At 43.6% G+C, this 22,583-nt stretch overlaps 1 protein-coding gene across 1 annotated transcript in view; it reads right to left on the minus strand.

The window, feature by feature from the left end:
• The window catches only part of EPB41L4B (erythrocyte membrane protein band 4.1 like 4B), a 950,447-nt gene that overhangs the window by 263,385 nt on the left and 664,479 nt on the right, over positions 1-22,583 (minus strand). Inside the window, exons 6-7 of the mRNA XM_069620555.1 lie at positions 19,792-19,844; positions 1,763-1,883 (exon numbers count right to left, since the gene is read on the minus strand). Of these exons, the coding sequence (XP_069476656.1) occupies positions 1,763-1,883; positions 19,792-19,844 (174 nt within the window). The remainder of the gene's footprint in view (positions 1-1,762; positions 1,884-19,791; positions 19,845-22,583) is intronic.

Genomic DNA, 22,583 nt, shown 5'->3' on the forward strand with positions numbered 1-22,583 from the left:
AGAAACTAACAGGTTCGAAGAACCGAAAGAACAAACTCCAAAGAGTCGAGGCGCACCGAGATCTCCGAAGCGAACACGTTCGCGGAAAAAACGGAACTGAGGCTACGGGCGTCGTGCGTCCTACTTATAACATCCTGTGACGTCGGCCGTCGGAGGAGGCCCTCGAGGACGGCGTATCGACATCATCGACGCAGACGCCGAAAGAGTTTCCGAAGCAGCACAGCTGTGGTGATTACTGTCATAGATATGGAATACCTCGGAGAACCCAATCCCCTCAAAACAAATTTTTATCTCAAATAAAAGAGCCTGATTAAGTCAGCACTAATGGTGGCTAAAAGAGACTTGGCAGCGAGGTGGGTGAGTCCAACTGTTCCTAGCATCGATAAATAGACCTGTGTTGTGAGTTGGAGTGCAGAGTTAGCTCTCCACAGAAATAGAATGAAAGGGGGTTGGTATGGGAGTTTCCGGGGACAAGGATCCTAGGGACAAGGACGGGAATTAGAGGTCTTTGGTGTATTGGGATATGTGGAATCATAGTGAGGGCGGGGTGGGGCATCTGAATGGTACCAATTGTTCATGTTATGTTTTTGGTTTGATTTTACTTGGTTATGCAAAATCAATAAAAAATTGTTTGACAAAAGAAAATGACTTCGTAACAACCGGGCTATGGATCCATAACTCTCCGAAATGAAAATTCTGTGCTGACGAAAAATCCTCTAAGTGGTAGCCCTGCCCTTAATATTTATAAAATCCAGAGATACACTGTTTACCTACAGACTATCTGCCAGAATCTACCGAAAAGGGGCTTTGATGGCCAGCACTAGGAAAGAAGGTTAAACTGGGACGACTGCCCTTCCTTGAACAAAGCTCACGTTTTGTGGACAACAGTAGCAACACGAAGAAATATTCGAGACTGTGTGAAAAGTAAGTGCTATCCTTGTCCTGGCTACATTTGACATGGGGTTGGCTGCTCTGCAGGAACCCATATGAATGGACACAGTGCGCTCAAAGGTATCCAGCTCGTAGGACTATGCAGTAAACGGAACATGAACATCTATCATGGTAACGTCATGCACGCCCACCTGTGAAGAATCCCACTGGGATTTATGCTCCAGTCTAAGCAGTATGGCATGGTTGCATGTGTCAAGTGCAAAGTGCTGCTAATGATTCATGCAAGAGGAATGCATGCATTCGCAAAGCCAATGAATGATAACATCTATGCCAGGATATTGATTTAAACTGCATTAGGCACACATATAGTGTCTGCATTTGCTCCATTGCCAAAAGTAGTGTTGTTCCATTGACCAGATATTTCGAGTTCGGCATGTGGGCCTGTTTAGGTGAATTCGTTAGTTTTATCTTGAATATATCGAAAGTGTCATGTCAGAACGCCAAGCCTAATCAAGAATACAGAAAGTGTGTCACTTACTCTTGATTTGTTTAGTTGCCTGTAGCACGTGTTCGATTCTTAAGGTATGTGCAAGTGGGTGAATAAAAAGTCAAAACAAAAAAAATATTTCCACATGTGACTATGAGATTCCCATCATATCCTCCACAGCTACAAAAAACATGTGCACTAGAGCAAACAATCTAATGGACAGATTAAAAAGGATCGGTAAACAATGTGAAGTTACTAACATCTGCTGATTGCGTGCAAGAAGAAATGTCAACAAGAAAAACGGTTCAAGGAACAGGGGGACTTATCACAATACACCATCAAAAAGGGAAGGGAAGGAACAGTCTGAAAAGGGTAGTACTGTACCTGCACTCAGCCCATTTTTGAAAGATGTCCAGCTCCATCGCCTCCGTCTGGCCAGGTGTAAACCTAAATTCAGACACTAGTTCTGGCGTGTGTACCGAGAGCTCACGGTCTCCAAGCTCAGCTAAAACCAAATAGAAAAGTGCATTTCTTTAATAGACGAAGCCATTGCCAGAAGGCCAGATCTTATATCCACAACATGCAACTTCACCACTAGTCAGTGCATTCTCCCTCTTAATAACAAACCCCACATGCATCCTTGGAAGGCTTATATTAACAGATGGGATGAAAGCCACTTCTACTGGACACAGCACATGTCTATTCTGCAGGGTAACGTGTGCACCCTAACACAGGGCAGGTTTAACTTTAGCGCTTTAATGCTTCCCCATACAGCTATGATGCAGCTCACCCAGGAAGCAAGACATTTAATATCTTAGCGGCAAAGCCAGTGTAAGGATATACGATTCCATTGTGGAACCCCACTTAAAGTTAGCACACATTTAAAGTGTTCAGGGCCACAGTGGTGCCTGCCCAGCAAAGCTGTGTGTAACTACCTTCCTGTAGCACTCTCCAGGCCTTTCCTAGAGGTAGAAAAGCGATGTTCTTCATATTAAAACACAGATAGAGATCAAACTTTAACCTGGAGTTTAACAAAAAAAATGCATACTTTCACTTATGACAAAAACCTAGTTATTTTGTGCCAATTCTTTTAGTAAAGATTTTCCCAATATGTTAATTTAATTCAGATAAGCACACGTGTACTCACATACAAGATTACATGATTTTATGACATCAGAGAGGTAGTCTATGGATGTACTCTGGTTTGATCCCCTGCTGATCCATGCCCGCCCCATTATTCGAAGGGCCTTCTACACCTCCCTTTCTTAGGGGAAAGAGCCATCATTAATGCTTCTTTCGTCCTCCTTTGGCATGAACCCCGAGAATTCAAAGAAGCTAATTGTGAGACATTAATAAAAAAAGCAGATCTAGATTCTATAAACCGGAATAATTTCACAACAGTTTCCAACTGTAGATTTTATGCAAAACCGGTTAACAGGGTGGCATGGTCCCACATCTTGCTCTTCATGGAAGAAAAGGACTTGCTAGACCCTGCACAAGCAGGCTTTACACCAAACCATAGCTCAGAATCAGTACTGCTATCCATTTGGGATTACCTTCAATTCGGAAGGGCCGAAGATGGTGTGGCCACTCTCATCCTACTTGACTTTTTGGCTGCTTTTGAGCTGGAGGAACACATTATGCTTTCATCTCGTTTATTTGACTTAGGTGTACGAGACCCACTACTGGAACTACTATGTCGTTCCTTAAAAACCACACACAGCAGATCATCATTCACCCACAAATATCACACCCTAAAGACGGCCTGGCCTTTTAGTCCTCCAACTGCACTCTTGACTTCACCTGAACACTCTTCCATTTGGGCAGTCCTGGCTGGGGTTTCATAGCCCAGATAGTCCCATACTATGGCTTCTCTTGGCTCCCATTGGATTTCCAGTCACCTGTTTGCAGGCTAAAGATTCCTAGATGTTCCCCTAGGTTTTGGGTCAGGTGCTTTCTGGCACCACAGAGCTGTCATCGAACGCCTCAAGTTCACTGCCTGCTTTCATACGTTCAAAGATAATTCACAATGAGTTGTGTCTAGAACAGCCTGAGTTTGAATGCTTGCATACAATCAAAACACAAGCGCTTTATAATTCAAGCCCCTCTGCAATGTTCCCTCATGAATGTTCCCTTGTAGAAGATGGTAACATATTGATTTTCAAAGCATTTAAATTCAAAATGAATTGTTTTTATTTTTTTATATCGCATCATTGACCCCTTTAAAATTATAAGTGCATGTTATTATGCATTTATGATGTAGATTACCTCTAATCGACAATCACGTACAAATGTTAAAGGGCTACACATTAATTGAAAAGTGATTGAAGCAACCAGACAAGCCTTTCCAATACCAATGCATATAATCCTCCAACACTAGTCGATATTGGTAGCGTGCATATCCGACACCTATGTTCTATTGCCATTACAAATGAATAATAACATGGCAAAGCTGTATGCTGTATGCTCCTGGTTCTACTATCATTAGGTGAATTCTCCTACGAATTTAGCTCTGAATGTTCGATTGTGCTTCATTTGTGTATTGCCTTTTATCCCTTTATATATTTAATTAAAAAAAGGTTTATTTAGTGCAAACATGTCTTTTAATTATTTCCCGTTTGAGTGTATACTAATTGAAAGTAAGAGCCGCATTACAGCACACTGGCATTAATTTCTCAAAACTCAGTCAGTGAACTTATTAGTTAATTCTTCTTTCCGTCCCTAGTGATTTAATTGAATAGGAGATTGAAGTGTCAAACCAAGTAAAATGTCCCCAGCTTACCAACCAAGTGTAATGCATGGATAGAGCAGTATGGTTGGTAAGAGAATACAACTGAGATATTGGAAACTAACAGATCTGTTGTAAGGGGGTTTCATTGAAATAAATGACTACGTAGTTAGTTACTTCAAAGCACTTTTCTTACTTTAATGCCCTCTACTATGCTCCAATCGAACTCCACCCCTTTTAACCCACCCCATCCCTCTACACACCTATTTATTTTACCACAGAGTAATTTATTTTGACAAAACAACAGTACACGAGATAATCAGGTTTGCTCTGCGAGAGCTTGGGCTTTCACAAACTAGCTGTTGGAATTCCACCCTCCACCAACCCATTTGAAGCTAAACCATGAAATACGATTAACATGACATCAGACCTGACCAGAGACGACGTTGCACTTCACACTTAATTCGTGCTGCACTAGCCCTTAAGGACAAGTACTCTGCACAACCAAGGCGACAGCACTCCATCCCAACACTGCTTTAAAATCCTTTTCTTGTTTTGTTACAGCCTCAACCTCTACCTCTTTCTAATCTACATTGTGACGAATCATGGGATCACATCAAATAATACAATGACAAACATTGCTCTCGAAAAGTGCCCCCCTCACCTTTTGTTATTCTTTTATAATTCTTTTCCCCCCTCTTTTTTCTTTTGAATTCGAATTGAGAAAAATCAAGGTGTCAAGCCTTTATAATTTTTTCTTCTTTTTAATTCAGATTTGAGAAAATCAAAGTGTCAAGTCTTTTTCTTTTTAAATCGAATTGAGGAGATCAGAGTATTAAGCCAACACGTGTTTCAAGCCTTGCTAATTTTAGCTATGCTCTTCTTGAGGGCTTAAGGGTTTTTTTCTAATCTGAAAACAAATGGCTGTTTTCCATATTTTTCACTTCATTTGATTAGTTTCTGAAATTCTTGTAGTGTTCCTTGGAAACAACGTTAGTGTTCATATCTCATTGTGTTCTTCAAATGTATATTCCTTGCACATGTTATTGCAGGTACAAGCAGTTGCCTATGCTTGGTAATCCGGCTAATTAGACATGCGTCGCTGAGCTAATCAGCGTTGCTGTACGAATCGTGGGATCACATCACTTCTCCCCAGGGGGACTCCTTTCCCTGTCCGGCTAGGGAGGTACAGCCGCTACCATATATTCCCCATAGGGGTGGGAAAAAGTGGGAGGACCTCACAGGGGAGGACTTCCCCGACGGGATGGTGACTCCTGTTCCATGGTGGAACTCCCTAACCTGTTTACCTTTGAGCCCCCGAAATCCTTAGGTCCTGCAAGAAAAGCCACTGATAGAACCACTGTATGTTATTGTGACACTCCTCCCTTTCAGCCTGTAAAACCTAATTCATTGTCTAATGGAAATACTGTGAAGAAGATTACAGGAGTTATGCAAACTACTCTTTCATGTGACTTCCAAAGTACAGAGAAGAAGTGACCCCGAGGAGGGCTGAAGAGAGGATCCATAATGCAGACAAGAGACTACAACATTACGCTGGGGAGGATCCATCTACCTACCATAATAATACACAAAGGACTGCCTGTAGGGGAATCAGGGAAACCAGAGAGTAGCCAGCGTGAAGACGCACCTGTGTGGGAAGTTCAAACCCAGCAATTATGATGCGGGACAGAGAAGCAAGTCCTTAGTCGAAAGTACACGGCATTGAAGGTCGGAGGAATCCTCTGGAACTAGAATGAGTGGCGACCAGAGCAGAAGAGAGGATCCGGCTAATGGTGGCGTGACCTCAGCGAAGTTCACCAGTTGGTCTCTTAACAAAGCTGATACTGGTGAAACGAAGGCCCTGCAGAACCGAAGCAGGGCTAAGAAGTGAGGACAGAGTGGTGGCAAACGGACAAAGAAGAAGAGAGGCACCAACATACCAGGAAGAACTGTCTAAATGGTCCCAGGAATAAAGGGGTTGACGGGATCCATAGTAGACCTGGTTCGCGGCTTGGGGGAGAATAACAAATGCATCAGAGGGGTCTCCCACGTCTCAGTAATTATCGCAAAACTGATCAAAGAATCGGGCGCAATCTCAGTAATTGTTGTAATACTGACTAAAGCATTGGAAATTATCTCTGTCATCTCAGTGATTCTTGCCAAGCCAATGAAAACATCGGGTGTGATCGCCCTCATCTCAAGAATTGGTGCAAAGCCTCGGGAGTGTTCTCCCTTGTCTAAGTGATTCTGGCAAAAATTACCATGGACTTGGGAGTAGTCTCCCTCACAACAATATTTTTGGGGTTACAGTAAACAAAGTGAAGCAGAAACACTTAAATGAACTCTGGTAAAGTTTGGAGATTTGTTTTTTTGTTTTATTAACATTTATATAGCGCACAGCAGTCCGGGGACATCGTGGCACTTGTTTCAAGTACAGTCTTAGTTACAGAGTCAACAGCAATATAAATACAGGGTACAATAGTTAAGTTATTTACATTTATATTTCTGGTTATATACAATATGCTTATACATTTCTGGCTATATTACAATATACATGTCATGGTGGGAGAGGTGGTCATGGTCCTAATTGAGGGGTGTGGATTTGAGGTCGTTGCGGAAGGCCGAGATGCAAGTTTCAGCTCTGAGGTTGAGCGGGAGAGAGTTCCAAAGTTGTGGTGAGATGTAAGAGAAGTCTAGGCCTCCAGCAGTGGTTCACTTGATGCGAGGTGTGTGTAGCTGGTTGGTGTACTCAGATCTAGTCGGTCGGTCGGAAGTGGTTCTAGATATTTCCTCAGATAGGTAATGGGAGCAGTGTTGTTGATGCATGTGTGTGATGGTGAGGATTTTTAGTGTGATTTGATCTTTGACCTGAGGCCATCGTGCTGAGCGTCTGGCTAGGGATATATGGTCCCTTATGGGGATTCTCAAGGCAGCTCTGAGGGTGTTATTTTGGGTGATTTGTAGTCTGTGGATGTTTTTAGCTGAGGTGCCGGCTAGGAGGGCATTACAGTAATCGAGTTTAGCGCCTACGGTTGCTCTTGCTATGCCCACTCAGTTGGGTGGGGAGAGGCAAGGTTTGATGGCATTGATGAGTTTGGTGCTGAACGCTGATGCAGAGGCTATGGCGCTGACTTGTTTGTCCATTGAGAGGTTGGCGTCAATGTGAACCCCTAAGCTCTTGACGGATGGTGATACGGGTATGGTTGAGTTGTCTATGTTGAAGTTGGTGTATTGGGGGCTTAACTTCGTTATAGTGTTTTTTAGTCCAAGAATGAGGATTTCAGTCTTGTCTCCATTGAGATACAGGCCGTTGATGGCCATCCAGGCTTGGATTGTGGCATAGATGTTGTTGAGGGTGGAGGCGTCTTTGTGGTAGATTCCAGTTAGGGGTATGAGTACTTGCGTATCGTCTGCGTAGTTGGTGTATGCCACAATGATGGTGTCCAGTAGGTCGAAAAGGGGTTTCGGGAAGAGGTTATAGAGGGTAGGGGCTGTGCATGATCCTTGGGGGACACCGCAGTTTATCATGGTGGGGTCTGCATTTGCTGTATCGGAGTAGACCTTCATGGCCCTTCCTTCGAGGAAGGAGGTGATCCAAGCGGCTGCTTGTTTGTAGAAATAGGCTGCTTGAGTGAGGTGTTTGGTAAGCGTTTGGTGATCAACCAGATCAAAAGCCGCTGATAGGTAGAGAAGGAGGAGCAGGTCTGTTTTACCTTTGTCCAGGATTTCTGTGATTTGTTTTTTTTAGGTCTAGTAAGGCAGATTCTGTTCCATGGCCGGCCCGGAAGCCAGATTGCCTTTTACCTAGTATGGAATTGGCTTCTATGTATGCCTGGATCTGGTTGTGAGCTGCTTTGTCAAGAATTTTCAGGAGGAATGGACTGTCGTGATCAGTCTATAGTTGTTCGGTTGTGCTGGATCAAGTGTAGCTTTTTTTTTAGAAGTGGCCGCACCCAGGCTTCCTTGAGATTGTTTGGGACAGTTCCTGTTTAGAATGATGCGTTAATGAAGGCAGTGATCAGGGGAGCTAGGTTGTTGCCACATTCCTTGATGATTTGAGGAGGGCAGATGTCTGCTTTGCATAGAGATGGTTTGAGCTTTTTTATAAGGTTAAGGACCTGATGTTCAGTGACATTTCTGAAAGTGAATTGCTCGTGGGTGACGTTGTGGTTGGTTATTGGGTTAGGGAGGGCCTTGCAGTGGTTTTGTATTCTGTTCTGGAGGAGTTTTATTTTGTTGAGCATAGCGGTCTGAATGCTGGCACGCCAAGCTTTGTCTTTAATGATCTCGTTAGCAGTGGCCGGGGGCGTGACTAGTTCGTTGAAGATTGCGAATAATTCTTTTGATTGGGAATTGGCATTAGTGATCCTGTCATTGAATAACTTGGATTTTGCTGCAAGGATGGCTTTTTTGTATTAGAGGGATAGCTGTTTGAATGAGATTTTGTTGGGATCGCTGGGATCCGTTTGCCAGTTTTTCAGTGACTGGCGCTTTTGTGCTCAGAGGGTCTGGAGATATTCTGAGAACCAGGAATTGCAATGGAATGATTTTTTTGCTTTCTTACTTTCGAGTGGGGCTATGGTATTTATGGCATTTGTGAGGGTGTCATTAAAGATGGCCAAGAGTATATTAGGGTCTGTGGAGAAGGGAGGTGCTAGGCATGGATTTTTGAGGGGGGGTCGCAGATTGTCTGCATTGAGTTTTTTGGAACTTCTTGTTATGGTGGGCAGAGCACAGGTTAGTGTTTTGGGTATATGGTCGGTGGGATGTGGAATTCAAAGCAGGTGTGGTCTGTCCAAGGCAAGGCGGAGTTTGAGATTATATTAGTGGCGCAGTTGTGATCCATGACCCAGTCCAGGGTTCGGCCTTTGGAGTGGGTGGGGGTGAGGACTTTTTGGGAGAATCCTAAGTCTGTAAGTTCTTTAGCAAGAGTTTTGGCGGGTTTGTTGTTTGGATCATTGAAGCCTAAATTAAGGTCTCCTAGAGATAGGTGCCAAGCTTAATAACAACTGTTAAGAAATATTGTCATCAAGAGTCAAGTGAACCAGGAGAAGGGAATCATTCTTCTGGCCTCCCAAAACTGTTTTGTGGTTTTAGATACCAGGGCAATGGTTGCCAAAGATATTGTCAAAGACACCTAACTATTGGACTAGGATGAGGGATTCATCCTCCTGGTATTTTGCATCTTTGTGGAACACAACATCTTAATTAAGACTTTTAAACACAATCCCCAAAGAGAATACCAGTGAAGCAGCAGAAGGGAGTCATTCTCCTGGTGGTCCTTATGTTGTTTGTGTATATAGTGGGAGGGCTAGAGTTAGGTATTGTTAGGCAGAATCACCTGCAGTACCCTTTGGGAACACTACAGGCAATTAGGACTACAAGTGCAAGCACAATTTCGCCTTTGGTACAAGCCTGTAAAACACAGTAAAGTGGTAGTGATGGCCGAGCAGCCAGACTTATCTCAAGAGTTTAAGTGAGCAGTAGAACAAGTTACACAAAGGACCAACCCATACAGTGATTCAAATAGACACTACTAAAGGTTTCTTGGTAAAAGAATATACATTTATTTACTCAATCAGTTAGAAAACATTACACTAGCATAAGCAGCTCAATATCACACACTAATAAACCACAATTACACAACTGGTAAGTAAATGAACAAGTTTGGCTACCCTGAAGTGGGAGCAAAATGGCACTTCAGATACTTAATAAAGGGGTAAAAAGACAAGGTTATAAGAATAGACAGCCCAAATATATTCATAGGCAGGGCAAAGGGTTTCAGTTAAATACAACCAACAATTCTTCTCAATAGGCCTGAGCCAAAGTCAATGGTTCAGAGTCTCTTGTATAGGATAGCACAGTTCTGGTAGATAACGTTTAAGTCTTTGCCACGGAGATTAGAAGAATTTGGCTAGGCGAAAGTTTGCCTGATGTTAAGGGAAGGACAAGCCTTCGCAGTTGAGGAAAGTTTCACGCACTTTCTCGATGGCCGAAAAGATTTCCCGACCGCGTTTGCACAGTACCTTGTTAATGAAGAAGAGCTGTAGCTGAGGCAATTGTTCCTGGCAGTTCGAGCAGCTCTCGCTGTTCCTGGGCTTCAGTCGTGGGGACAAGGAGGACGACGTCGGGAGGTTCCTGCACTGCCCAGGGATGAGGCCAAAAGCTGTAGCAAGACGTCGGTTTAAGGTATGAGTGCCTTAAAGTCCACAAGCTGGTTTCCTTCCCTCTGGCTATCCGGTTTTCAACAGCACTCTGATAAAAATTCGACCAGATGGGGACGGTGTCCAGGTGGCTTGCGAGTTTGGTTGTCCCTACCAAACTCAAGGGAAGAAGTTAACCTTGAAGGGCTTCTCCGTTGATGGAGTTTCAGGCAATTCGGACCTGCAGCAGGGCTTCACCGGTCATCCAGGATTTGCAGCAGTCTTCTTCCTTCAGCTCGTCTTCGGTTCATTCGTTCCAGTGGTCGACTCTGTTTTCCAAGTCCCAGATACCTGATTTTAAACAGTTTTTCCCCATTCATTCCAGCCTGGCTGTCACTCACACAGCAGGGTGGCTGTCCTTGCCCGAAAGCCAGCCGGCCAATCACGCCCGAGTGCATTCAGGTCTCCTATGAGACTAAGCATAGGGAGTTTCAGGCACCTCCCTTACATCCTGTCCACCCCAGACCCCCAGCGCCAGAGGAGGGCTTCAGCACTGAAGCCCGTCAAAGGCCAACGGACAAAGAGACCAAACCTGGTTTGGCACGCAGAGACAAACACAAGAAGGACCTTTCCTAAAAGAAATGGCGAACAAAGATGACAGGAGTCGGTTTTTACAGATAGGTCCTGTGCGCCATATTGAAAAACATGGCTGACCCGATTTTTAGCTACCATTGTTAGCGGTCGGGAAGAATCATGGTAGTTTGTTCTAAACCACTGCCACCAGCCATTTAAAGTAGGAAAGGGTTACATTTTCCTGTTACATGAATGTTTTGACTCAGGGGAAGCTAGGCAACCCCTCCAGCACTCTATAGGAAGATAGTGTGTGCTGGGCCAGTAAATTCAAAGAGACTAGTAAAGTCAATTTACCTTTACATGCTCTGGGAGACGGTAGTCAGTCCCAGAGAAGGTATTTAAACCTTTGGAAGTCTGAAAAGACAACCCTGTGCCACTGCACTGAAGGTGCTGTGACACACACAGAAAAAAGATGATGCCTATGGAGTTGTTTTAAAACCCCATAGCCAAAGAACACAAAAGTAAAACACCCATCAAAATACATGAAACAGTGGGGAAAAAAAGGCTCACACTCTTTCCATGTAAAATATCAAATCCTAGCAATCCAGCAAAGTTGCTGGGGTTCTCAAAAGGTAAGGGAGATTGGCACATTTTGAGAATTCTCCCTAACAGGTATTTATGGACAGAGGACAGGACGGTTTCATTTGTACAACCATCCTGACTACGAGCACCAGAGTTTTCCTTAGTTAGGTAGGGAATACCCTTTAGAATAGGGAGTTAGGCAGTTTTTTCTTGTTTAATAAAGAAGCATTCATATCATGCCACCCCCCTTTGTCCGACTCCTTCCTCCAACACGCCACAACGTACATACATTTGATTAAACATGGATAACTGCAGACAAACATAAAATGTCAAATAAGAGGTAGTATTCAAATGTGGTCCGACTATTGTAAAACTAGTCACACAATGTTTTTTTTAAATACTAGAAAACGGGGCACGACCAAAGCACAGAGCATATATATTTGATGTGGTTCTGAAAGTGCCTTGGGTTTCTTGCCATGCTGTCAAAAACGAACAATTAAATTATTCAATTGCGTGTCATTTTAAAGACTGTCACAACTTTACTTGAATATACATTTGTGGGAAACATTATTTTGCCATGTCAGTGTTTCCAATGAACGTTTTTCATACTGCACGCGTAGAATGTTAGTTTACTGCTGAGCATTCGTACCCTTTTGATCAATTAGTACACCATTCTTTGTTTAAATGAGGACACCTATATTTACAATGCGTCATGTGCTGCGATACGTTCCAAAGCACAACGTTACATATTACAGAAACAAAATGAACAGCAACATAGTCAAAACACATGCCTGTTTGACCATTTTCTCTAAACAAATCTTGTATCAGGGAACACTCTTGGGGATATTTCACTCTTAAGTCCACGTTTTCGTACACAGACCAACCAGAATTCTTAATCAACTCTTTTGCAGCCAGGGTAGACGATTTGAACAAGATCCCAACAAAACACACTTTGCCTGGAATTTTCCATCAAACATATTTTCAAATACTGCCAACCGTTTTTATGTCATTCCCCTCTTATGCGCAGACTACCATTCAGGAGGGGGCCCTACTGCAATTTACAGGGAAATCCACCAGACCAGACAGAGTCCCAAGGAGCTGTTGCCAGGCATTCATTTTTATTTTGCTTTATGCTTTACATGATAGGATGTGTAAGTGTATATCCACCAAAGCAGAGCTCCCCACCCCCTTTATTAGGAGTAGGGGAGAATGTATGATGGGCTATCCCCGCTGGTGGTTGCTCACAGATGGTATGCCGTAGAGTGTGCAAGTGTTTTCGTGATTCGGAGTTGGTGAGGACCCTATTCAGTTTCGCAGCGTCCGTTGTCAACGTTTTTAGCTCTTTGGTCGGGGTTATGATGTTGTCTTGGTATATCATTTATGCTCGTTTCATGTTCTGCAGTGAGCCCAAGGGGTCTCCCTCCGTTTCTGTGTTAGCCTGCAGGGTTCTTGTGATTGTTAGGCAAGGTGGATTATGGCCTCAAAGAGCTTTGAGTCTCAATCAGCTCGCCAGGGCACAATCAGAGCCCTATGCACTCTTGCGTTGTTTTTACTGACTATCCCTCTTTTCAGTTCTACCAGACCCAATTACAATCGGTGCTGTATACTTTGCCGGAATTGGAAGGGGAACTTTTCAACAGAAAGATAAAGCACTGTTACCAGTGGATTTTTGTTTGGGAGAATTTATGTTTCTTTTGGAACTTTCAAGAACTGATTCAAGACTTTGTTTTTCTTCATGAACACTTGGGGAGACTGACTTTGGCCAATCCTGGGAAAGGCATATAGCCAGTACAGGGGAAGGTTATCCAAGTCACTGGCAGTTTGGTGATATCTTATTTATGTAGTTGATGATTTACTTTGAATCTTGTGTTGTTTAGTGTGAGGGACAGTTTTGTGTATGCTAGGAGTATTACCCTTAGTCCTTAGAAAAGGTACGAAACTCACCGGTAGAGTAGGTTTAGTAAGGTTTTCTTTGCACTTTTTGTTATTAATAAAATGCCTGTCACTGAGAAAACCACAAGCAGTTGTCCACCTCGCATTACTAACCCCTCACAGCAGCCTTTGCACACCAGAGTTGGGAAAACAGGACCCTCACAGGACAAGCAGGTGCAATTTGCTGTATCAGAATCCTGGCGTCCCTTTGGTTCTCCCACTTCTGCCTGGATTGCCAAAACTATGGGCCTGATCACGACTTTGGTGGTAACCCTTAAATCCAGTGGTAGCGTTATTACTGCCGGATTGAAGGGTCTGCCAAATCAGGACTTTGGCGGATTTCGCCCCAGCTCTGAGATGGGGGGAAATCCGCCGAAAATTTGCGCTATTACCGCCAGCGGGAAATCCGCCAGCGGTAAGAGCGCGCATTTTCCCCATTGAGCCCAATGGGTAATCGGGCATTCCCGAATGGGCTCAATAGGGAATGGGGAATTACATTACCGCCGAACTCGTGATCCGGCGATATTAGCGTTGGGGATTTTGGCGTTAGGGCTAATACCGCCAGTGGTAATACCACCGGCGTTACTGCCAAAGTCATGATCAGGCCCTATGCCTTCTTCCTTCTGCTGCTGCAGCTACTCCTGCATACACTCCAGCCACAGTGCCAGCTCCTTCTAATTGCTTGCACCTTTTAAGCATCTAAGCTTCCCTCAGCTGTGGGTTATCAGGCTTAATTGCCTGACAACTATCATAGTATGACTCTTCAGCCCTCTTCCTCGCCCCAGTACTTATGGGATTATGGGACTTGTAGTTCCCAACAACAATTCTGACTTCTTCAGTTATGCAAACAGCCATTAGAAGTGTGGGGTTACGGGGAAAGTTAAACCGGGGGGTTTCCCTGTTTTCTTGACCTGTCCCCCCATGCGATCCTCCCACAGAATACCTCCCCCAGGGTCGGGCTCAGGAAGCGTCTGCCTTTCCCTGGCCACATGAGAAGGGTCCCAGGCCAGGTTTCTGGGAGGAATCATTACCGATTCAACACACAGTGTTTTAACTGTTGCAAAATTGTATATAATGTGTCAACTTATGTGGTTCAGTGAGACTTGGGTTAGTTTGACTCTACAGCATCATCTAACTGCTCCCCGGACGATTATACAATAAACTTGCTTTACATACAAAGGGTGCACTCGTTCCTCAGGTGGTGGGCCTGCTTGAGTTAAGTTGTTTAGGGACCCATCCTTATGAAATTGGCGACCACAAAGGGAACCCAGGCTTTCCCAGACGGTGGGAGTTCCCTGTCCACACAACTCGGCTGCGGCACCTCACTGTGGGGACCAGTCTTCCGTGCACGGTGAAAAAGAGATGTTTGCGGGTGCCGTATTGGTTTAAGGCCCGTCTGTTCCCCAGAGACGTGGTACCATGCCTCAGCTGTGCAGGGCGACTTGACGTAGCACCACATTGTTGCTTTGGGTTCATGCAAGTGCACTTTAGGGGGGTAAAGCAAGCGAGGCCATAGGGGTAAAAGAGATTTCTTTCTTTGATTTAAGGAGTTTGGTAATGGTAGACTTGGAGTATGTGTGTGAAGTTAGCCGAGGTTACAGGGATTGAAAAATTGAATTCTTTGAAGGAGTGAGTAAACTATTTTACGTTGTAAATCCTTTGAATATATTTTGCATCTAGTTTGTTATTTTAGAGGTGTGAAGTTGTATCCTGCCCAGCACGTTCATTGTGAGGTTTGTCTTTATACCCTTTAGGTTGCTTGTGTGGTTGGCTGGAAAAGCATTGCGCTCCTTCTATGCACCAGTGAAGGAGATATCTCAGAGATATTGGCCGGCAAGTGTTTTTTTTAATAAGATGTTGAGCTTCATTACGGGCCCAGCGGTAACCCTGCCGGTATGACTGGCGGATTCTTGCCTGACCTGTAAAAATGCACGGCCGCCTGACTAACCAGTGCCACCAGGAGATTACAACTACGGCGGGCCGGAAAGTCAGGCGCCAGTAAAATGTAAGTCCCCATTCCCATAAAGTCCTATAAGAATCTATGGGAGTGGGGACACCGAAGCACTGGCACCATTGCCAATGGTGCCGGTGCTTCCGTGACCGGTCTGCTCACCGTGGCCGCTGTGGCCGGCAGGGTCAGACCAGTCAGGCACTGCGTCTCAGGCAGGCAGACCTGTAATATGCCGGTCTGAAAACGACGGTGCTGGTGAGTTTCCAGGCACCCTTGTTTCCAGACCGGCAGTGTCCTAATGAGGCCCGCTGTCTGAAGTGAGAAGTATAATTAAAAGGAGTAGCTAAGCGAGGTGATTGTAGTGAAAGTGATTGAGGTGAGTAATTGCAGGGGAAGATTGAGAAATCGTAAAGGGGAGAAAGGGGGGTTCTTTGGGTGGGGATTTTTGTGCCGCGGGTTTGGCTTTGTTGATATTTCTAGTGAAATCCATTTGAGTAAATTGGGTTGGCGCATGGAAACTCCATTGAATCATTTGTGTCAGGTACTTCCTGGCTATAAGGCAAACATTCTAAAGTACCATAGGGAATGGCTGCGGGAAACGAAGGGGAAAATGTTCAATTATTGATCTATCGAGAGGACCTATGATATAGGGGTATTGGACAACTTTTAAGAGCTCTTTTTTCATTAACTATGGAGGACCACACGCAGACACGTTCTGTAATAGCAGCGCCAATTAGCCTCCACTTTTAAGGCCGGTTTCTGATGCACCCATTTCTTTTTTCAATGGTGCTCGGATGACCTTATTGCTTATGGTACTGGTAGTAATTCATGTACATTTGTTGGATAATTTATTTTTAGAGCTGTTCAATTTCGAGCTTCTAACCCAATTTTATTATTTTGAAATGGAAAGTACTTTTCAGCACAGATGAGATTACAATTTTTGAATTCAAGCCAACAAGTTTGGCTACTTAATTGTTAAACAAAAGAGGTATTAAATGGACCCACTTTGTAGTCAAGCATGAAATGCCATCACTCTACGAACCACAGAGGCTTGCGCAAAGCAAGGCCAGAGACAGTACCTACACATTTTTTCAGCCAAAACGTCCAACTTTAACATATATGGAGGATTGCAAGCAACCAGTGGAGACACGTTTGTACTAAATGGAGGCTCTGCTTTTGAAGGGAGAGGTGTATCTCCAAATTCGATTTGCTACATCAGCACTTATCAGTGCTTTATAGGCAGGCACAAGCGGAGCGTTGCATATAGAATATTCCCTTTGGCTTTTCACATCAGTCAAAGGCATTACATTGATGTAATGTTCCCACATTCATACTCTATGTTACAGGGTGCAAACCTCTACTTGCCCTCAGATTTAAAAAACACATCTATGCAGTGGCAGCCGCTTATGTGAAAAAGTTCAGGCTGCAGGGAACAAGGGCAGAAAGAATAGGCACATTGGTCCGGGGTAAAAGGCACACAAGAATGTAAGCAACTTTCCATGATTCGATGGCATGCTGATTTCATTTGCCAAAATCACCATAGTAGATTTCTGGATTTAATCTAAACCAATGACTGTTCATTGAGCTGGTTGACCTATTATACAGCATGTCTTAAATTGAGATGGTTGTCCTCAAAATATTCATATTTTATAGTGCATCTCTGTACAGTCTTTAAATAGCTATGATTTTAATTACTAAAAATTAGCAGCCCGGAGAGGTGGTGGGGCAGGCAGCCTACCAGCTAATAAGGGAGGGCCGGTGACCTCTCGGCCCATCAGGGAGCTTGGTGCACAGGATTTACCTTGTGGTAAATCCTATGTTCAGAGTACCCTGAGCAGTGGGAGGCTGCCATTTTCCCTGCCGGGAATTGGGCAACTCCTCCCTCCTGAGCCTTTACTGATTTATTGACTCCGATATGGGCAATGGCATTTAATAGTATTATTAGAACAGGCTTTATTCCCAGGAGTTGTAGATCCGGTGTATTGCACCAATATTGATAAAAGAAGTTAAGCAGATACTTACCTCATGTAGCCCCATCTCCCTCCTTTTTGGTGTGTCACCACTCTTTGGAAAAGTAATCGACCTCAAAATGCTAGACTAATTTACGAACCCCAAATGGTCCTTTAAAAAGGGGGTAAGTACGGAATTGCAATGCTTAATTCTAATTCTAGCATTCGTGGATCCACCTTTGACTTTTGTAAAGTATAGAGAAAATGTGAACCCCCAAGGCTATAACAGCTATGCTGAGGGCACTACACATGGAAGCCTCTACCAAAGCGAGATACAGCAAGGATGATGAGTTATACGATTCATTTCAAATGGAGAAGGGTGTGTGCTGATGATGCTGTCTGGCTCCCCGCCTCTATAATTTCCCTGCAAATTCCCTGATGGATGTTTTAGAGAAGGTAACCACGGATGTTCGTTGGTTTAGCGCCAGACTCATTGGGATGTTGATGTATATGGATTCCGTACTGATAGCAAGGACGGCTGATGCTTTGCAAAAGCTAGAAGATGTGCACATCACTTTATTATTTGATTTTATTTATTGGGTATTTATAATATGCCTATACAGCAAATGGCGTTTCAAGGAGCAACTGGAAACTAGGAGTCTCCATGTCAATACTAATAAATCATACATGATGCAATTTAATTTTAAATAATCAACGGATCAGTTAGATCTGCTGGTTTTACATCGGTCATTTGAACCCTATGATTACTTAGGTATACTTTTTAATGGCAAAGAGAAATGGGATGTACATTTAAATAATTTAGTTACTACTCTGGCAAAAGCAAATGGGAGCATTTTTCATTTCTGCCTTTCAATGAATTTTAAACTAATGCGGGCACATCCTGAAGGTATATACTGATGAAACAGTCACATGAGCAAAATACGGAACAATTACCTGGGGATATGTACATCTTTAAAGCCTCCAGAAGGGTTAGAATAATTGCAAAATACTTTGGAGTACCAGCTTCCATAACTACATGAAATATCCACTTGGAGTTAATCAGGTTTCCGGCCAATCAACCCGTTTTTCTGGAAAGCTGTTTGGGCAAACGAGGCGTATCCTGGGATATATTATCCACCCTGGGTTTGCAACGAAATGATCCAAGTTATGCTGATTTAGGAAGAATTTGTGTAGGTTGGATAAGGAGTATTGCTTCCTCACTCCTGAACGTACGTACTCCACAAAAGGCCAAGACCATACTTGGGAATAGATATGTCATTACTGATATATGGTAAGAGAGGAAAGAGATCACACAAAATCATTGTATTGATATATCTGCCTTTGACGCCATTACAAGGGTTTCTTTAATATCTTTCTTCTATGATTGGCACAGAAAGCTCCCTGGACGATCCAGGCTTGGTCTTTTCTCTGTACCTTTATCTAAGAGTGTGGGTTTAGCGGTTAAATAGAGCCACACATGCAGTGCAATAGATCAGATTTGGATTCTAAAATTAACTTTATACTTTTTTGTGCAAATTACAGTGCAACTAGGAAAAGGATGCTGTTAGACAAGACTGAGTAGCAATATATTATGGTATCCATAATACGCAGAGAAACGCTTTGATGTGTTAGTGCAGCTTTAAAAAGAAGTGAAATCAAATTGTTGATGCCTTTTATTGGAACTACTGAAAATGTTATGCTGAGATGGAAGATGCTTGAGCTTTGAAAGTCCTATTGACTTCATGAAATGGCAGTAACAACAAATAAAATGAGGGCCTGATATTTGCTTTGCTGTTGCACATTTTGTATCTGCTGTTCCGACTATTTGAAAGAACATTCTAATGTAGCTTAAAAGAAGCCTCTTTAATAGTTCCCAACGTGATGGAATATTTCTATGATTATAAAATATGTATATTTAAGTATGTACTTTGATGGAACAGTTTAGTTTCAGAATAAAGTTATGAATCAAATCAACTAACATTGAATTAAAGGCAGGAATGGATGAATGGCCAGTGTGAAGACATGTGCTACTGTTAAAGCTCAGGAATGAATATGCTTGCAGGAGGGGTGCATTCCAGTAAACAGGGGGACATACAACAAATCACAAAGATGCTGGGGCATTCAGAGTTATTCATCTGGAGTGCATACAAAGCATAAAATATTAGCAAAATCTATTGGGTAGCAGATACCACTGATGGGGATTGTAGGTTTGCCCCCTCGCTTATACCTTACAGTAAGGAACCAAGACCCTTCTCTTCAACACATGGCTCTTACCTGGCACCTAGGACCGCACAGCCTCCACCGAACCTAAGATCCTTTGATTTGCACCGTGTTGTTTCCTCCCCTGGTTGCTTGTAGATCCCTTGCTGCCAAATTACCCAGCGTCACCCCACCTGTTAGCTACCCGCTCCCTTGTACCTCTGCGAACCTCACCATGCTCGTCCCCCTATTATTTGTAATACCCTGCGTTGCTTCATGAAGCGAGGACCAGGCTCAATAAAAAACCTAGCAATAATAATAATTATTTAATAACATTTTAGTAAATAATGTCTTACCTTGCAGGCACCAAGCGGCTAATTCCACAGCAATTTCATAGGGGCATTCTAATCTGCACATAAAGAAGACCACATATCATTTACTTATTTGGTGTAAATATTTCACTTTCAACCGCAAAGTATCAACACAAGAAAACAATCATTCGAGAGACATTTTGCAACAATATAATATTATACAATGTAACACTCAAAGGTCTGTGAAAACTCTTTTGGCATGAAGTACGCCCAGTATGGCTTTGGAATTTACTTCCATAAAAACACACCCATCTTAAAGTGCACTTTTTCTGACGCCATAATGGTGACTGGTGCTCTAGACAGGTGGTAGGTAGGTGAGGGTAGAATCTTAATCTGTTTATGATCTTTTTGGAAATGTAGTCAATAGGAAAGCCTTTATTTAATTGATGGATCTTCGTGCCAACAGAAACATCTGTCTGAAAAATGTAATTTGCAGACTGGATGCAAAAAAAAAAATCTTGACAAGCTCTGGGCTGGGATTTCCACCCAAATGCACAACAGTAATAAATTCATCAGTCATTTCAATCATAGAGAAAGGTGTTCATGCTCGATAAACTACCACAAGGGAAGGGGAGGGAGATTTCGGTAGAGAGGAAAGTAAGCAAGCGTTTAGAGGGTGGAGGCAAGAAAAGCACTGAATGAAGCAAAGGTGAATGGAAGTAAATTGGTACTGCCATTTTAGCACTGGGGTGTTAGTGGCGTAAAGAGAGACAGGGGGTCCGAACTTTTGCGGATGCTCTGTGGCTGAAGAACCAGAGTCTAGAGTAGCAGTATGATCCATAGTACTCTGTGGCAGCGACATTAGTATATGTGTTATCGAAAAGCAAAAATCGAAGCTCTATTCATTGCTAGCATTGGAACACCAGATGAGCCACTGGTTTGGGGGAGGGACATGTGATCGGGCTAAAAATGTTGCGGGCTATGCAGTGACCTCTAAGCGGCACTTTCCAAGGTTAATGTGGTGTGATTGGTGTAAGAAGTGTACAGGTGCTAGTAGACTGAAAGGTGAGTCGCTTAGTTGGGGGAAGGGAGAGTTAGTTTTAGAGCTCTGTGGGGAGTCCTGTTTATGACTTTGAGGTCAGGTTGAACTAGTAGAGCTCCATTCTGCTGCCAGGCTGGATGTCCTGTTGCAATGCAATCTGTTGGGATGAGGAGTTTTCTGCTGTTCTGCATTGAATTTTATGATGATGTAGGGGAGGCGTCAGTGTCCTATGCCTAAAGAGGAGAAACATTGGACAGTCTGGAGAGGATACAAATTCTACGCAACCCCAAGACAGTAGATTAGGCAAAAGATGGAAAATGTTTACCCTGCACATCTCCCAAACTACAAATAAAGAAGAAGAAAGGAGAATATGTTAGGTTTTGTTAATTGACTTGTACCGTGCACCATTACCATTGGCATTGTCTCCAGGTGCTCATGTGGTTCTGTAAGTAAGTGGGTTGGGTAGGTTAGTGAGGGAAGAGTGAGTAGGACAGAGGTTGTGCTTTTCTGTTGGTGCTTGGAGAGCCAGAAGAATCTGGTGTCTATGCGAGTCGGCTTTCTAGGTATGTTTGGATTGCGTGCACTAGGGTTGCATCCAGTGACTGTGATGTTTGTTTGCGACAGTTTGTTTTTATGGTGAATGTGTGTATTGTGTGTTTGTATGAGGTGAGACTGATCCGTTAGATCATGCAAAGTATGTGGAGATGTGCGAGTAAGGTCAGTGGATGGTACTGTTGGGGAGGAGCTAGCTCATTGGCTAGCGCTTTTCTTTACCGCCCCCCCGAAGCGCTTTACAATTAGGCAAGACTGCTCAAAGAACTATAGCACTGAGAAGAACAAGTTACTTTCTTACCTGGTAACGTTCTTTCAATGGGATGTTCTGACGATGTATTCCACATCTATGACAGGCAATCACCACAGCTGTGCTGCATCAGAAAGTTTTCGGCGTCTGCGTCGATGACGTCGATATGCTGTCCTCGAGGGCCTCCGTCGAGCCGACGTTACCGGATGTTATAAGTAGGACGCACGACGCCCGTAGCCTCAGTTGTAGTTTTTTCCCAGAACTTGTGGCACTAATCTTCTGCCAGTATGACCACAGAAAGCCTTGCGGAAACGAAAGCTGCAATAGCATAAGAAATTCTGTAGAGGGGCAGGCTGAGAGGGTTCGATTTGGAATACGTCGTCGGAACATCCCATCGAAAGAACGTTACCAGGTAAGAAAGTAACTTGTTCTTCGAGGGGATTGTTTCCTCCAACGTATTCCACATCTATGACAGACTCCCAAAGCAGTACCAACGTATGGAGGTGGGAAAAGAATTTAGAATTTTAGAATGCCCAATTAAATTGCAGAATAGAGGACCGCCTTGCCAAAGGCCAAATCTTGCCCATGGATAGAATCCAGGGAGTAGTGTTTTACAAAAGTATGGACAGAGGCCCATGTGGCTGCTTCACAAATGTTACGAATGGAAACACCCCTCTGCAGAGCAGTAGAGGCAGCCACACCCCTAGTAGAATGGGCCAGTAAGCCTACCGGAGGGTCCTTACCCGCCAAGCGGTAACATTCAGAAATTGTCAAGATAATCCATGTAGACAAAGTCTGCTTGTTCCAAACGCCTTCCAGCATATCCTACAAAGAGCTGATCGTCCACTCTGACCCGGGACATGCGTGAGATGTAGAAACTTAAAGCTCTCCTAGGATCCAACCTATGGAGCCTCTCCTCTTTCCTACCAGAATGCGGAGGAGGATAGAACACTGGACGAATGACCTTCTGGCTTAAATTAAATTCCGACACAA

The sequence above is a fragment of the Ambystoma mexicanum genome, chromosome 5q (assembly GCF_040938575.1).
Source record: "Ambystoma mexicanum isolate Mex_15411 chromosome 5q, UKY_AmexF1_1, whole genome shotgun sequence".
NCBI classification, from domain to species: Eukaryota; Metazoa; Chordata; class Amphibia; order Caudata; family Ambystomatidae; genus Ambystoma; species Ambystoma mexicanum.